This window comes from Stylophora pistillata, chromosome 8, assembly GCF_964205215.1.
Source record: "Stylophora pistillata chromosome 8, jaStyPist1.2, whole genome shotgun sequence".
Classification (NCBI taxonomy): Eukaryota; Metazoa; Cnidaria; class Anthozoa; order Scleractinia; family Pocilloporidae; genus Stylophora; species Stylophora pistillata.
In genome coordinates, this window is record NC_142526.1 from 5,295,001 (window position 1) to 5,312,500 (window position 17,500).

A 17,500-nucleotide genomic window follows, 5' to 3' on the forward strand; every position below is an offset into this window, starting at 1 on the left:
TAAGATCAAAAGCCTTACGATAGTCGAAAAATACCACTCTAACAGCTGCGCCTGTGGCATCAGTGGCTTGTGACCAGTTATGTACCATGGAAACCAGAGCGTACACGGTGGAGGATCTTGGAATACCGCCATGTTGGTTCGGGTCTATGATCTGCAACACCGCTGGACTGACGTATCTGAGTACCACAAAGGTACTCAGTTATTCCACTGAGAACAAGGCCAACAAGACTCACCTCGCACACAACCACCTAACTGATAATATTTTTACAAATAATATCAATGACATTGTCAAGTCTGGTCTTCTTGTAACTGACATTTCTGATCATCTTCCTTTGTTTTTGTTGGTTCATTCTGCACAATCCAAGACCTTACCCAATTACCGATGGGTCTTGCACCGTGAAGTTAACTTTCATAACACTGCCAAATTTAAAGATGAATTGAATAACACTGACTGGATGGCCCTATTACTTTCCTTTACCTTCTGTACCGATTTATTGCTTATTATTCTTGTACAGTGGTAAAAAGCATTATTAAACTTAAACTTAAACTCAAACTATATAAAATCGGGTTGTTACCAAATATATTTAACAACACGTTTCTACGAAGGAATCAGGTTCATGATTATAATACTAGGAATTCCAGTTCCTTTTATGTTCCAAAGTGCAGAACTAATATAAGACGTTTCTCGTTTCAACACTACTACTACTACTACTACTACTACTACTACTACTACTACTACTACTACTACTACTACTAATAATAATAATAATAATAATAATAATGATCTTTATTCTCTCAAGATCAAAGTACATATCTCAAGTTACAATATTAAAAAGATAATCTAAGAATCGTTGAATATTAAAAAATATAATCTAAGAATCATTAACTATAACTAGACAAATAATATACTTTATTTAATCTCGAAATTGGAGTAGCTAAGGGATAAGCTAGTATCTTCGAGTTACAAGTATAATTCTAAATACTACTAAAATGTAAAATGTAAAATTGTAACATTCTAAGATTTAACTATGAGAAAGAGTCATACTGTAGAATCTTGCGCTTGAAATCAGAAAAGTCAGACGTACTAAAAGAGTCCGGAAGAGAGTTCCATAGTTTTGAAGCCATATATGAAAAGGAGTGAAGACCATAAGTAGTAGTTTTTGTAGGCGGTAGAGACAAAATATAATTTCCGCGTAGATTATAGGATACAGACCGGAAACTAAACATATTCCTTAGATAGCCTGGATAGCAGTTAAAAAACAAACTCTTGTACAATATAATTAAGAAAGTCTGAAGGTCTGAAGAAAGTCTAAATATTATGTCTAAAAACTAGCCTATTTGCAAACACATTCTTAAACCTTTCCGAATTTATTCCAGGATGATGGACAGTTCTATTTCTGAAGTTGTATTTTGTCTCTTTTCTTCTTAGGAATAATTTTGCTTAGCGGGCAACCGGGGTCAGCGGATCGTGCCTTGAAGAGCTTTCTATCTGCCTTTTGTAATAGGTCTCGAATGTCTATTCTCTTAGATATATATTTTCTTATACCAAGGCCATTTGTTTTTTAATTCGCTTATTCCAGACGTTGTAAATTCAGTAAGTGTACCTACTTTTAAGAAAAATCTAAAGAAATTCCTTCTCTCTGAACTTGCTCTTTCCCCTCTACTCCCATCCTCTTTCTTTTTTTTTTTTTTTTCATTTTATCTATACTCTGCGGCTGCTGTTCAGTTAATCTAATATCTAGTTTACTCATCGTCATATTTTCATGGAAAGCCTACGTTGCATAAGCCCTAGGGTTTCTTTGGGCTTTCCTGCCACATTGTAACAAATCTCTGTAAACTCATTTTGTATCACAATACGGTGGCGAATAAATAATAATGATAAAAAAGTATTTGTACTCCAGAGAACCAGTTAAACAGGTTTTCTCGCATCGCGCAAGCGACGAATTGTATTAAAGTTATAAAAAAATGGCGGAAAATTTAAATTACCTTTCTGACGTCGAAGACTCGGAAAGACTAACAAATATTGATCCAAGTTTATTAGGTAATCGAGCGAAGAAAGCAAGTAGTTGGACGATAACGAAGTTTCATCATTTAGTGAAGAAAACAGAAACAGCAACACGGCAACGCGCTAATTCCATTCCGCTTCGCCTACTTCAGTCACGCTCCCCGTAAATAAATATCTGCGAAATTCGCCCGCACTGAAATAACAATTTGGCGTGTTGGATAATAAATAACTTATTAGACGATTTGTTGTGTCGTATCGCTGACTATTTTTACTCGTTATTTTTATTTTTACTCGCCCAACGGGCTCGTCAAAATACGTCACAACTCGTAAAAATACCCAACGATACGACACAACTGAAACATCTAATAAGATATAGGTATCGCATCGTAAATCTTATCGCTATGTGTCTCTCGAAAGTGACCAACATCAGATGAAGGTATGAGGTTTTTAGTTCTGCAAGTACAGACGTAGAAAAGAACTATCTGATCGTTCACTGTTGCTGAGGCCAGATTGTAAGAAAATCTTCCACCGGATAAACAGTGGCTGGCTAATGAGACCAGTTCATGCTTCAGTCATCGCTAAACAGGCCAGCAAGATGTTGCTGTTGGTTCGGAGGCGAGGCGTTGTTTTCACAGCCTTTATCACCAGAACATTGAGCAGAACTGTGAGGGGACAAGTGGTTGTGTTGAAGATGATTAAGACTGTAAAACCAACCACTGATGGGTCGGCGGCTATGTTCCCTTCTCTATTGGTGAAGTTCGTAGCGTTTGTAGAAATAGCCGAGAAAAAGTTTACCATATCGAATTGGAAGCTTAATGCCACTCAACTGTCTCTCGGAAGCCGCAATTTTTCAACCAATCGCTCATTCTTGCATGAAAAATGAAGAAGGTACAGGTTAAGAAAATCTACTGCCTCTAATAGTGAGAGGTTTAAGCATCTCCTGGGAATGACTTCTTCGTCTACTTGTGCACAGCAACAATACAGAACAAAGCCGAATCGGAAATACTAAACGCCACCAAATCAGATGGATTTCGCTCAAGCTCTACCCATAAATAAATCTTAATCCAGAGCAATTAAGGTCGGTTTTTGATCAGATTCTCCAGATATTTCCAAATGCGTTTTTGAAAGTCAAAATCGTTTCAGCCCATAAGAGCTTGATTGAAAAGTTGTCGCGATAGATTAGAGTTGCATTCAAATAAAATTCATTTGACGTCTATTTTGGTTTGACACCATGGGCTTAAAGACAAGTAATTATATCGCGCCTTTTTCATTGCGATTTATAAGTGAATCACTGTGAGTTTAAGGCTCACCGTTTTAGGTTCGTCAGCAAAGACTTTCATTCAAAATATCAATAACTTAGACAATTTCGGTGCCGTGGTTTTACAATTTTCGTCGTGCTTATACGTAAAACCCTTTCTTCCACTCAATCTTTCGTTATTTGAATCAACTAAGCAAGGAAGGGAGGGAAAAAAATAAAGATACAGGTCGGGCACAGCTTATTCACATTTTAATAATGCAAACTAACATTTGCATCTAGAAAATGTTTTTTACTAGTTTACGGAGGTTGCTAGAGTTCAGTTTGTATTATGATATTGATAACACTGGCATATCTAGATAAGAGTTATCTTGAGTTCATTCTTTATCATGAAAACTAAGACAACTTACCTATGAGAAGTATGATATACTGATTAGAAACTGTACGATGTGTTAGTTAGTCTAAATTTGATCGACATTACAAGTGATTTCGTTTGTCTATTACCTAGCCAAACAACATATATGCGGCACTTGTTATCGCCCATATCTAGCCTTTTTCCACGTGCCTGCAATGTACCATTTTTAGCGTCCTTCTTTTCGAAAAAGCGAGGACCTTGAGTGGGAGTTAATCGAAGTGTTGTAGCAGAACCGTAAAATCAAGCGAATAAACCGTGACTTAATAAGGAAGCGTGGTACTGCTTTTTCACGTTGTTGATAATATACTCTTGAAATCTATTTCCTGAACCTCTATCCGAAGGCAAGCCCTGTCATGATTGGGCAAGACTCAATCTGTATTTTTATTTCTTGCTCCCTCGTCCTGGTTTAGTTCAGTTATCCAAATTACGAAACATTGCGTGGAAGAAGTAGCCGAATTTTACACATTGCCAAAACAAAAATTATAAAAGTACGAAGTCCCATATCCGACAGAAGTTAATAAACTGATATCTTTAAACCTAAACTGGTGAGCTATAAACTCATAAACGATAACGCTGGCGAGAAAAAACCGCGCAAAAGCACAATAGATGTCAAATGAATTGAAACCTATTCTTCTTTTCATGCAAATATTAGTCGACAGTCGAAATTTAATGGGCTTAAGATGCTCGAGATATTTATCTTGCAAAAAAAAGCGAAAAATCTCCTGAAGTTATAACATGATTGGTGAACAAGCGTTAGAGCTAGTTCTAGTTATCAAGAAATCCGTTCAGTCAAACTTTCACCGGCTGAAACGATTTTAGACTTAGGTAAAAGCACATTTGGCGCTATCTCGACAATGAAATTGAAAAGGCCTCAATCATTTTTGGATTAACATTTTTTTTATGGGTAGAACTTAAAAGAAATCCATCTGGCTGGGTGGCTTTTAGCTTTACCGATTCAATTTTTTGTTTGTATTGTTACTGTACGCACGTGGACTTAGGAGTAATTCCCAGGAGGTCTTGTAGCGTTTTTGAAACTAGCCATGGAGAATTTTTCTACGTCGAATTGGAAGTCCCGACAATGCGAGTCGTGTCTGTCTCTCGAAACAACTTTTTCCACCAGCGGTTCACTCTTGCATTAAAACAGATGAAGGTGAAGGCAGAGGAAACTTGTTACCTTTGTAGTGGTTTAAGCATCTCCTAGGCACAACTTTTCAGTCCACATGCGCCCAAGAATAATAAAGAATGAACTGTGAGTTTAAAGATCACAATTTTAGCCTCGTTAGCAAAGACTTTTATAAAAAATATCAATCAATTTGACTCCGGTCTTGTGTTAGGTTTTCCTTGGTTTTATGATATGCGTTGTTGTAGTGTACAAAACTCCGGCTTCTTCCACGTAATATTTCCGGCCTATTTTAAGTTCACTAAACCAGGATGGGAGAGTAAGAAATTAAAGAAGAAGGTTGAGCACAGCTTCCAGAAAATAAACTCGTTCCCATTTTTGAAAACGAAAGCTTTAGAATACAAACGGAATTTGCATCAAGAAACGTTCTTTACCCACTTACCCGTTCAGTTTGTTTTACGATTAATAGCATTTGGAATATCTCGATACGAAATATCTTCATCAGTTCTTTATCATTAAAAGATGGCCACAACGATTTAATTTCTAAATTAATTGAATTGGCAAAAAATTTCAACTCTACAATTATTTGAATACGAATCGACTTGTTGTTAGAAAACCGTTTCATTGTTTATAGTAGTATTTCGCTTTTACATCCCAGGAAATGTAAAGATACACTCGATTGTCAAATCGTTGACACCTTAAAGAGACGAAACGGCTTTAAGGGAAATGTTCGATTTGCAAAAATACATAATCAGTGATTCACTTTTCTCGCCATTCACGTTAAAAACCTTTTTTTCCTTTCAGGAAACCTTCGGAGAGCTCCCATTATCCAAAATTGACACCATCTCTTTCGTAAAACCATGTGCTATCAAACGTTAAAACAACATTTTTGTTTGCATCATGTAGTAGGAATCGTACCATTTTGAAATGTATTAATTATTTTGTGAGTAAGTTGTACTCAACATGTACTTTTACTTTCTTTCTCTCATATTTGAGTTTGATTTAGTGATTCAAATTATGAACTATTGCTTTGAAGAATTAGCCCAGTTTAGCACATGGCCACGACACAAATTGCAAAACTGCGGCACTCAAATGAAACAGGAGTAAATAAAGTGATATTTTTAATAAAAACTTTTGTTGCTGAACCTGAAACGGCGAACTCTAAACTCATGAACGACAACAATGGGTATAAAAAATCCTTAAAGGGTGGATAATTGTCTTAAGCCCCAACAAAGCATAAGAGATGTCAAATGAATTGATGCATATTTTTCTTTTTCTGCAGATGTTAGTTGACGGACGAAAAGTAATGAGCTTAACATGCACGAAATATTTATCTGGCAACGGAAAACGAAAAAATCACCCGGACTTGTAACACGAGAAGTGTACTAGCGATAGAGCTATTTCAAGTCAACGCGACAACCTTAATCAAGCTAAGAAATACACTTATGTTGCTTTCTGGAATATAAAATTTAAAAGTGCCCTTAATGGGCAAAGCTTAGGGGAACTGCGTCTGATTGGGTGGCGTTAAGCGTTTCCGATTCGCATTTGTTCTGTAGTTGTTGCTGTGCACGTGTGGATGAGTTGTCATTACCTGAAGATGCTCACTACTAAAGGCATCAGACTTCCTTAGCCTCTACCTTTCTCAGTTTTGATGCTAGATTGAACCACTCGTTCAAACAGTTGTTCTCAGAGATAGACTTGACTTGCATTGAGATTCCAATTCCATATGATAAACATCTCCATGACTAGTTTTACAAACGCTGCAAACATGACCAATAGAGAAAGCGATACAGAGGATGTCCCCTCAGTGGCTGGTTCTATAATTATAATCGTCATCAACGCAATCACTTGTCCCTTCACAGTTCTGCTCAACCTACTGGTGATAAAGGCTGTGAAAACGACTAGTCGACTGGTATCTAGTTATACACATATTTGGAAACGATAGCATCAGATTTAAACTTATATGCGTGACTGACTTAGGTGAGAAACGTCTTGTTATAGATCCTAACGAAATGCTCGTCCAAAGGACCCGAGTGTTGTAATTACTTCCACAAAATGAAAAGGTTTTGACTTGGTAAGTGGAAGTTAAAAAAAAGGTCATACAAATTAAATAGAGGCTTCACTGAAACACTTTATATTTCCGTAATGATAAATGTGATTGAAGAGGCTAAGCAAATAGTGAATGCAACGTTTTGTAGACTGAATAAACGAGAAAAGAATAAGAATAGGGAGAGATTTAGAAGGTTGGCACGAATACTGGCAATTTTTTCTTTTTGGTTAACTTAGACTGGTAAAGTGAGTTAAAGATTTAACTCTTGGAAGGCAACTTTCTCAACCAGTCGCTCGCTCTTAGATAAATATTTGAGGAAGGTGCAGGCAGAGGAAATCTCCTGCCACTTATATTAATACCGAGTGGTTTAAGCCTTTCCTGGGAATGACTTCTTAGCCTACATGTGCACAGAAACAATACGAAACAAAGCTGAATCGGAAATGCTAAACGCACCCAATCAGATGAATTTCCTTCAAGCTCTGCTTATTAAAAAAATCTTAATTCAAAAGTGATTGAGGTCGTTTTTTAATCAGATTCTTTAGATATTGCCAAATGTGTTTCTTAAACGTCAGTCAGTTTCAGCCTGTAAGAGCTCGATTGAAAAGTTGTCGCGATAGCTAGAAACAGCTTTATCGCCTTTTCATTCATTTCATCAGATAATTCAGGACTTTTTCCCCTATCCATCTCTCGATGAATGTTACGTGTTTCATAGGCTGATTAATTTTCGTTCGTTAGATTAGATTTACATTGAAATAAAAACTGTGACATATATCTTAATTCATCTGGCATATATTTTGATTTGGCATCATGGGCTTAAAGACAAGTAATTATATCGCTGCGAGTTTAAAGCCCACCGTTTTAGGTTCGTCAGTGAAAACTTTCTTAAACTGAATATTGATAACTTTGACATCTTCGGTGCCATAGTTTTCTAATTTGCTTTGTGTTTATGTGTAAAAATCAACTAATCAGGGTAGGAGGGGAATAAAGTAAAGATACAGGTTGAGCACAGCTTATTCACATTTTCATAATGGAAACCGAAATTTGCAGCTTGAAAACGTTCTTAAGTAGTTTATGTAGGTTGTTAGAGTTCAGTTTTTATTATACTGTTTGATAATTCTTTAGAATATCTAGATATGGGTTATCTTCATTCTTTTTCATGAAAACTCGGACGACTGCCTACGAGAAATGTATATTAGAATCTCCACGACTCGTTAATTTGTCTTAATTTGATTGACATTATAAGTGATTTCGTTTGTCTCTTACCTAACCAAATAACATGTATGCGGAACCTGTTATCGCCCATATATGGCCTTGTCCCACGTGCCTGTAATGCAACGTTTTTAGTGTCCTTTTATTCGAATAAGCGAGGACCTGTCAGTGGGAGTTAACCGAAACCTTGTAACAGAATCGTAAAATGAAGTTAATAAACCGTGACTTAATAAGGAAGCGCGGTACAGCTTTTTCACGTTGTTGGCAATGTACTCTTGGAATCTGTTTCCTGAACCTCTCTATCCGAAGGCAAGGCCTGTTATGATTGTGCGAGACTTGATCTGTATTTTTATTTTCTTGCTCCCTCGTCCTGGTTTAGTTCAGTGCTTCAAGTTACGAAATATTGCCCGGGAGAAGTAGTCAAGTTTTACATATTTCCAAAACATAAATTATAAAACTATGGAACCCCATATCTGACAGGAGTTAATAAACTAATATTTTTAAACCTAAAGCGATGAGCTCAAGAACGATAACGCTGGCCATAAAAAATCGCGACGCTATACTGTTCTTTAAGCCCATGGCGCAAAAGCACAATAGATGTCAAATGAATTAAAACCTAATATATTTTTCATGCAAATATTAGTTGACGGTTGAAATCAATGAACTTAACCTGCACGATCTCGATATTCATCTTGCAGAGGAAAGCGAAAAAGTCTCCTGAAGCTATAACAGGAGAAGTGAACAGGCGCTAGAGCTAGTTCTAGTTATCAAGACAACTTTAATCAAGCTTTAACCGGCTGAAACGATTTTGGACATGTAAAAGCACATTTGGCGCTTTCTAGAAAATTTGATTAAAAAGAGACCGCAATCATTTTGGATTAAACATTTTTTATAGGGAGAACTTGAGAGAAATCATCTGGTTGGATGGCGTTTAGCATTTCCTTTTCACTTTTGCTTGTATTGTTGTTGTACACATGTGGAATGAAGAGTAATTTCCACGAGGTTCTTTTGTAACGTTTTTGAAACTAGCTAGTTTACCACCACGTCGAATTGGAAGCAAAGACTTTCATGAAAAGTATCAATCAATTTCACACCGGTCTCTTGTTGGATTTTCCGTGGTTTTATAATTTGTAGTCTGGTAGGTGCAAAACTCTCCCTTCTTCCACGCAATATTTCGTAATTTAAGTCCACGAAACCAGGATGGGAAAGGAAGAAAGTAAAAAAGATTTGCATCAAAAAACGTTCTTTACCCATTTACGAGTTCAGTTTGTTTTACGATTGATAACATTTGAAATAACTCGAAACAAATTATCTTCATTCTTTATCATAAGAATACACTCGACTACTTATGGGAAATATACTATTGGAATCCATTTTCTGAATTTGTCTGTCCGAAGATAAGCTCTTTTACGACTGTGCGAGACTTTCAAAACTCTTTGGAAACTCTCCAAATTGATCTTTGCTCTGTTGCCGTTCTGTTTGTTTTATTCCTTACCATTATGCGTAGCTTTGGGTGTTGAGTTTAAAAGATGGCGACAACGATTTAATTTCTAAATCAATTGAATTGGCTAAAAATTTCAACCCTACGATTATCTGAATACGAGTCGAGTTCTCAAAATCAGTTGCGACGTCCTGATTGAAGGTTTCATTAATTATTATTGTTATTCGCTTTACATCCCAGGAACTGTACAAATACGATGCATTGTCAAAACATCTCTTTCATAAAACCGTGTGTTATCAAGCGTGAAAACAACGTTTTTGTTTGCATTATTAGGAATCATACCGTTTGAAATGTATTAATCATTTTGTGAATAAGTTGTACTCAACGTGTATTTTCACTGTCTTTCTCTCTGATCTGGATGTCGTTTGAGGATTCACTTTACGAAATATTGCACGGAAGAATTAGCCGAGTTTAACACATTGCTGTGACGCAAATTATAAAACTTCGGCTCCTCAGATGAGACGTGAGCTAATCAGTTAAGTTATATTTTTGAAAAAAACATTTGTTATAGAACCTAAAACAGCAAGCTTTAAACTCATGACCGATGACAATGGCTAGAAAAAAGCTGCGAAGTTGTCTTGAGCCCATGAAGACAAAGCATGATAGATGTCAAAATGAATTGATGCACATTTTTCTTTTATGTAAATTTTAGTTGAAAGACGAAAACTAATGAGCTTGACACACACGAAATATCTATCTGGCGAAGGAAAGCCAAAAAAATCTCAGAGTTATAGCATGATAAGTGAACAGGCGATAAAGCTGTTTCTAGCTAAGGCGACAACCTTAATCACGCTGAAAACTACACTGTTGTTGCTGTCTGGAAAATAAAATTAAAAAGTGCCGTTAATGGCAAAGCTTAAGGGAATTCTGTCTGATTGGGTGGCGTTAAGCACTTCCGATTCGCATTTGTTCTGTATTTGTCACTGAACACACGTAGAAGAGTTGTCATTACCCGAAAATGCTCACTATATAAGGCATCGGACTTCCTCAGCCTCAACCTTTCTTAGTTTTCATGCTAGATAATGAACTACTCGTTCAAACAGTTTTTCTTAGAGATAGACTTGACTTGCATTGAGATTCCAATTCGATATGATAAACATCTCCATGACTAGTTTTACAAACGCTACAAACACGACCGATAGGGAAAGCGATACAGAAGATGTCCCTTCAGTGGCTGGCTCTATAATTATAATCATCATCAACACAATCACTTGTCCCATCACAGTTCTGCTCAACCTACTGGTGATAAAGGCTGTGAAAACGACACCTCGACTTCGAACCAACAGTAATATCTTGCTGGCCTGTTTAGCGGTGACTGATGTATTAGCAGGTCTCATTGGCCAGCCTTTATTTATCATGTGGAGGGTGGACGAGTTGTATGGTTTCGGTAACAGTGAAACGCTTGAAATCTACTTTGTCCAGTGTTTAGTTGTAATGATAACAGCTTCATACCTTCATCTGATGTTGGTTACATTGGAAAGACTCATAGCCATCAAGTTTTCGATGCAATACTCAGACATTGTAACTTATAAGAACATGAGGATAGCAGTGTTAGCAGCTTGGATCATTCCGCTCATTATTGGGGTCTTCAGAATTTTGAAAATGGTCGTTCTGGTACGTTTTTCTGCAGGCCTTCTCATTATTTCCTGCGTTCTCTTTCTTACCTTCTCTTACTTCATCATGTATCGTGAAACACGTCGTCATCGACACAAAATAAAAACTCAACAACTGCCCCAAGAAGAAGTGGAAAGGTTTGCCAAAGAGAACAAGGCGCTTAAGACAACTGTATTTGTAGTTGGTGCCGTTATTGTTTGCCTTCTTCCACTTTGTTTCTGTCTGATCGTAACAGCTTCAGCACTATTTGATTCTTGCCCCATCAATGTGCCATCGATGCTAACATGTGCCATGTTAAACTCGCTCGTGAATCCACTTATTTACTGCTGGAGACAAAAAGAAATGAAAAAAGTCATTCTTGGAAGAAGAACCAGGGTCGAGCATTTAGAGATACAATTAAGGAGGGGAAGGTTGAGAAAAGAGTGGGCAACTTGATAACTACATTTCTAGATTTTGCGTTGGCCTTTTCTGCATCCACTGATGAACTAAAGTCGCTAGTTGTTGTTTTATGCGACAGTTAGAATTACGGTCACGAGAGGTAATTGGATAATCAACCTCATGGAAATTACCAACATTAACAAATCGGCGATTTGTCGAAACTGTTTCATTCCAAAGATGTTAGCACTTGCCACAAATTTGAAATTGACTTGATCTTTTTAGAACAGAGATTTCGAATGGTTTAGAAGTTGTCAGCTATACAATTTTATTAGTTGTTTGGGGAATAATATCGTCATGTATTATGAAAATCTATGTTAATCAAGAAGCATATAAACAAAGTTTTCCTTCATTTATCTGGAAAGTTATGCAAATCCTCGACTGCGTCTCAACTTCTCCTCCCCCCCACCCCTTAGTGTTTAGATGAAGCTATGGAAACGGAGAAAACGTTCTCTGTAGTATTAATCCAAGCCAGGAAATTGGAAAAATCTTGATCTCACTGAAACTTTGGTAAACTTATGTCCTGGTATCTAGTTATACACATATTTGGAAACGATAGCATCAGATTTAAACTTATATGCGTGACTGACCTAGGTGAGAAACGTCTTTTTATAGATCCTAACGAAATGCTCGCAAAAAGAACCCAAGTGTTGTAATTACTTCCAGAAAATGAAAAGGTTTTGATCTGGTAAGTGGAAATTAAAAAAATTTCATACAAAGTAAATAGAGAGGCTTCACTGAAACACTTTATATTTCCGTTATGATAAATGTGATTTAAGAGGCTAAGTAAATGAGTGAATGCAACGTTTTATAGACTAAATGAACGAGAAAAGTATAAGAATAGGGAAAGGTTTAGAAGGTCGTGAAGAATACTAGAAATTTCTTTTTTTTGGCTAATTTAGACTGCTAAAGTGAGTAAAAGCCGTTTAGTGCCTAAGCTGTCATGAACAACAATGACTAACGAGCTTTGCTTATCTAGTGGCGAGAAAATTTATGAAGTAAATTGGAAGCTTAATGCCAGTCAAGTCTGTCTTTCCGAAGGCAACTTTTTCAACCAGTCGCTTACTCTTACATAAATATTTAAGGAAGGTACAGGCAGAGGAAATCTCCTGCCTCTATTTGTGAGTGGTTTAAGCCTTTCCTGGGAATGACTTCCGAGTCAACATGTGCCCAGAAACAATACGAAACAAAGCTGAATCGGAAATGCTTAACGTCACCCAATGAGATGGATTTCACTCAAACCCTGCTCATTAAAAATCTTAATCCAAAAGTGATTGAGGTCGTCAGTTTTAATCAGATTCTCCAGATATTGCCAAATGTGTTTTTAAAAGTCAGTCGGTTTCAGCCTGTAAGAGCTTGATTGAAAAGTTGTCCCGATAGCTAGAAACAACTTTATCGACTGTTCACGAATGTAACTTCAGATAATTCAGAATTTTTTCCCCCATCCATCTCTCGATAAATGTTACGTGTTTCATAGGCTGATTAATTTTCGTTTGTGAGATTAGATTAGCATTCATATAAAAACTGTGACATATATCTTAATTCATCTGGCATATATTTTGATTTGGCATCATTGGCTTAAAGACAAGTAATTACTGATATCACTGCGAGTTTAAGGTCCACCGTTTTAGGTTCGTCAGCAAAGACTTTCTTAAAAAATATCGATAACCTTGACATCTTCGGTGCCACAGTTTTCTAATTTACGTTATGTTTATGTGTAAAAATAAACTAATCAGGGGAGAGAGGGGAAAAAAGTAAAGATACAAGTTGAGCATGGCTTAATCACATTTTAATGATGGAAACCGAAATTTGCAGCTTAAAAACGTTCTTTACTAGTTTATGTGGGTTGTTAGAGTTCACTTTGTTTTATAATATTCATAATTCTTTAGAATATCTAGATATGGGTTATATTCATTCTTTTTCATGAAAACTCGGACGACTGCCTACGAGAAATGTATCTTAGAAACTCCACGACTCGTCAATTTGTCTTGAGTTGATTGACATTATAAGTGATTTCGTTTGTCTTTTACCTAACCAAACAACATGTATGCAGCACTTGTTATCGCCCATATATGGCCTTTTTCCACGTGCCTGTAAAGCAACGTTTTTGGTGCCGGTCTGTTTATTCGAATAAGCGAGGACCTGTGAGTGGGAGTTAACCGAAGCCTTGTAACAGAATCGTAAAATGAAGTTAATAAACCGTGATATAATAAGGAAGCGCGGTACAGCTTTTTCACGTTGTTGGCAATGTACTCTTGGAATCTGTTTCCTGAACCTCTCTATCGGAAGGCAAGGCCTGTTATGATTGTGCGAGACTCGATCTGTATTTTCATTTGCTTGCTCCTTCGTCCTGGTTTAGTTCAGTGTTTCAAGTTACGAAATATTGCAGGGAAGAAGTAGTCGAGTTTTACATATTACCAAAACATAAATTATAAAACTATGGAACCCCATATCTGACAGGAGTTAATAAATTGATATTTTTAAACCTAAAACGATGAGCTTAAGAACGATAACGCTGGCCATAAATAACCTCGACGTTATACTGTTCTTTAAGCCCATGGTGCAAAATCACAATAGATGTCAAATGAATTAAAACCTAATATTCTTTTCATGCAAATATTAGTTGACGGTTGAAACCAATGAACTTAACATGCACGATCTCGATATTCATCTTGCAGAGGAAAGCGAAAAAGTCTCCTGAAGCTAAAACAGGAGAAGTGAACAGGCGCTAGAACTAGTTCTAGTTATCAAGACAACTTTAATCAAACTTTAACCGGCTGAAACGATTTTTGATATGTAAAAGCACATTTTTAGAACGGCTGACTTCTCTGATTTCAAGCGCAAGATTCTACAGTATGACTCTTTCTCATAGTTAAACTTTAGAATGTTACAAAATTACATTTTACATCTTACATTTTAGTAGTATTTAGAACTATACTTGTAACTCGAAGATACTAGCTTATCCTTTAGCTACTCCAAATTCGAAATTAAATAGAGTATATGTATGTATGTATGTATGTATATATGTAAGTACAGTTTGCGCTCTCTGGAAAATGATTAAAAGAGACCGCAATCATTTTGGATTAACATTTTTTTATGGGCGAACTTGAGAGAGATCCATCTAATTGGATGGCATTTAGTATTTCCAATTCACTTTTGTTTGTATTGTTGTTGTACACATGTGGACTGAGGATTAATTATTACGAGGTCCTTTTCTAGCGTTTGTCAGTGAAACTAGCTATGGGGAGGTTTACCACGTCAAATTGGAAGTCCCGAAAATGCAAGTCGAGTCTGTCTCTCGGAACAATTTTTTCCACCAACGGCTCAATCTTACCCTAAAAACAGATGAAGTTACGGACGAAACTTAATGCCTTTAACAGTTAGCGGTTTAAGCATACCCTGGGAACGACTTTTCAGTCCACATGTGCACAAGAACAATAAAAAATTAACTGGAGTTTAAAGCTCACAATTTTAGCCTCGTCAGCAAAGACTTTCATAAAAAGTATCAATCAATTTGACACCGGTCTCGTGTTTGTTTTCCGTGGTTTTATAATTTGCGTTGTGGTAGTGTGCAAATCTACTACATCTTCCACGCAATATTTCGTAATTTAAGTCCACAAAACCAGGATGGGAAAGGAAGAAATTTAAAAAAAAATTGCACCAAGAAACGTTCTTTACCCGTTTACGGGTTCAGTTTGTTGTAAGATTGATAACATTTTGGAATATCCAGGCACGAGTTACCTTTATTCTTTATCGTGAAAATCCACTGGAATACTTACGGGAAATATGCTCTTGGAATCTGTTTTCTGAATTTCTCTATTTGAAAATAAGCTCTTTTATGACTGTGCGAGACTTCCAAAACTCTGATTTATTGTGGCTCTGATTGCCGATCTGTTTGTTTTATTCCTTACTATAATGCGTTGCTTTGTTCGTTGAATTTGAATAATGGCCACAACGATTTAATTCCTAAATCAATTCAGTTGGCTAAAAGTTTCAAATGAACGATTATTTGAATACGAATCGAGTTCTGAAAATCACTTACGAAGTCCTGATTTGTAGCTAGAAAATGTTTCTTTGTTTATAGTGTTATATCGCTTTACATCCCAGGAAATGTACAAATACACTCGATTGTGGAAACGTTGATACCTTAATAAAGAGACCCCACGGGCCTTAAGGAAAATGCCCCATTTGCACAAATAGATAATCAGTGATTCACTTTTCTTGCTGTTCATGTTCAATTTTTTTTCATTTTAGGAAACCTTGGAGAGCTCCCATTGTCCAAGACTGACACCATCTCTTTCTTAAAACCGTGTGTTATCAAATGTTACAATAAAGTTTTTAACAACAACAAACATATGAAACATATGTGTGAACTGCGGTTATGAGACGTATATGAGCACGATCCTTCGCAGTAAAGCACTATTTGAGCAATAGTGAAAATCAGACCTGAAAAAAATTTCAGGCCTGTACGGGATTCGAACCACTGACCTCTGCGATACTAGTGCAGCGCTCTACCAATTGAGCTAACAAGCCAACTGGGAGCAGGCTATTAATTTGATGGCCTGCTCCCAGTTGGCTTGTTAGCTCAATTGGTAGAGCGCTGCACTAGTATCGCAGAGGTCAGTGGTTCGAATCCCGCACAGGCCTGAAATTTTTTTCAGGTCTGATTTTCACTATTGCTCAAATAGAAATAAAGTTTTTGTTTGCATAATTAGGAATCATACCGTTTGAAATATATTAATCATATTGTGAATAGGTTATACTTAAAATGTATTTTTACTTTCTTTCTCTCACATCTGGGTTTAGTTCAGTGATTTATTTTACGAAATATTGCCCGGAAGAATTAGCCGAATGCAATACATTGCTGTGACGCAAAGGATAAAATTTCGGCACCTCAGATGAGACATGCGTCAATAAAGTGATATTTTTGAAAAAAACATTTGTTGCCGAGCCTAAACGGCGAGCTTTAAACTCGTGAGCGGTGACAATGGGCAGAAAAAAGCCGCAAAGGGTGAATACTTGTCTTAGACTCATGTCGACAAAGCATGATAGATGTCAAATGAATTTATGCACATTCAGGTTCTTTTCATGTTTTAATTGACGGACAAAAAGTAGTGAGTTTAACATGCACGAAATATTTATCTGGCAAAAGAAAACCCATAGTTAGAACATGAGAAGTAAACAGGCGATAGAGTTATTTCTACTTGTACGCAACAACCTTAATCAAGTAGAAAATACACATTTGTAGCTGTCTGGAAAATATAATTAAAAAGTGACCAAAATGGACAAAGCTTAACGGAATTCCATCTGATTGGGTGGCGTTAAGCATTTCCGATTCGCCTTTGTTCTGTATTTCTCACAGTGTATGTAAGTTACAAAACGTTCTACAATTGTTTACTTTGTTTCTCGTGTTCAGTCCGTGCGGGACTGGAACAATTACGTCATTTCAATTGTTAAATATTATTAAAATATTATTATACCACGTGCTCGTACTTGCAGAGGTCAAAAATTTGTTTTGGATGTTCGATTGTTTTCTCACCAGTTTATTCACTTATTCCTCGAGTCCACAAATCTTGTAAATATGTTTTCACTGTAGTTTTTTCGCTTCTCTTCATTTGTTTACATTTGTTTCCTTTTTTGTACAGTTAAACTAGATCTTTCTAAATAAAGGATTATTCGAATATTCAAGTCTACAGTGCACGTGTGGATGAGTTGTCATTACGTAAAGACGCTCACTACTAAAGGCATCAGACTTCCTCAGCCTCTACCTTCATTAGTTTTCAAGCCAGGTTGAACGAGTCGTTGAAATAGTTGTTCCGAGAGACAGACTTGACTTGCATTCAGATACCAATTCAACGTGGTAAATGCAAACGCTACATACATGATCAGTAGGGAA

At 36.6% G+C, this 17,500-nt stretch overlaps 1 protein-coding gene and 2 pseudogenes across 1 annotated transcript; 2 read left to right on the plus strand and 1 right to left on the minus strand.

Moving 5' to 3' along the window:
- Positions 1 to 2,803, minus strand: part of LOC148724588 (uncharacterized) — an 8,099-nt pseudogene extending 5,296 nt beyond the window's left edge.
- Positions 2,804 to 10,331: 7,528 nt separating this feature from the next.
- Positions 10,332 to 12,125, plus strand: LOC111327129 (trace amine-associated receptor 2-like). Its single transcript, XM_022931237.2, has one exon. It carries the CDS (start codon positions 10,645 to 10,647, stop codon positions 11,602 to 11,604), a length of 960 nt encoding a protein of 319 aa, XP_022786972.2. The 5' UTR covers positions 10,332 to 10,644; the 3' UTR covers positions 11,605 to 12,125.
- Positions 12,126 to 17,095: 4,970 nt separating this feature from the next.
- The window catches only part of LOC148724589 (uncharacterized), a 1,515-nt pseudogene continuing 1,110 nt past the window's right edge, over positions 17,096 to 17,500 (plus strand).

What these genes read in the sequence shown, in the direction of transcription:
- LOC111327129 (XM_022931237.2), top strand. Translation starts at nt 10,645, where the DNA reads ATGATAAACATCTCCATGACTAGTTTTACAAACGCTACAAACACGACC.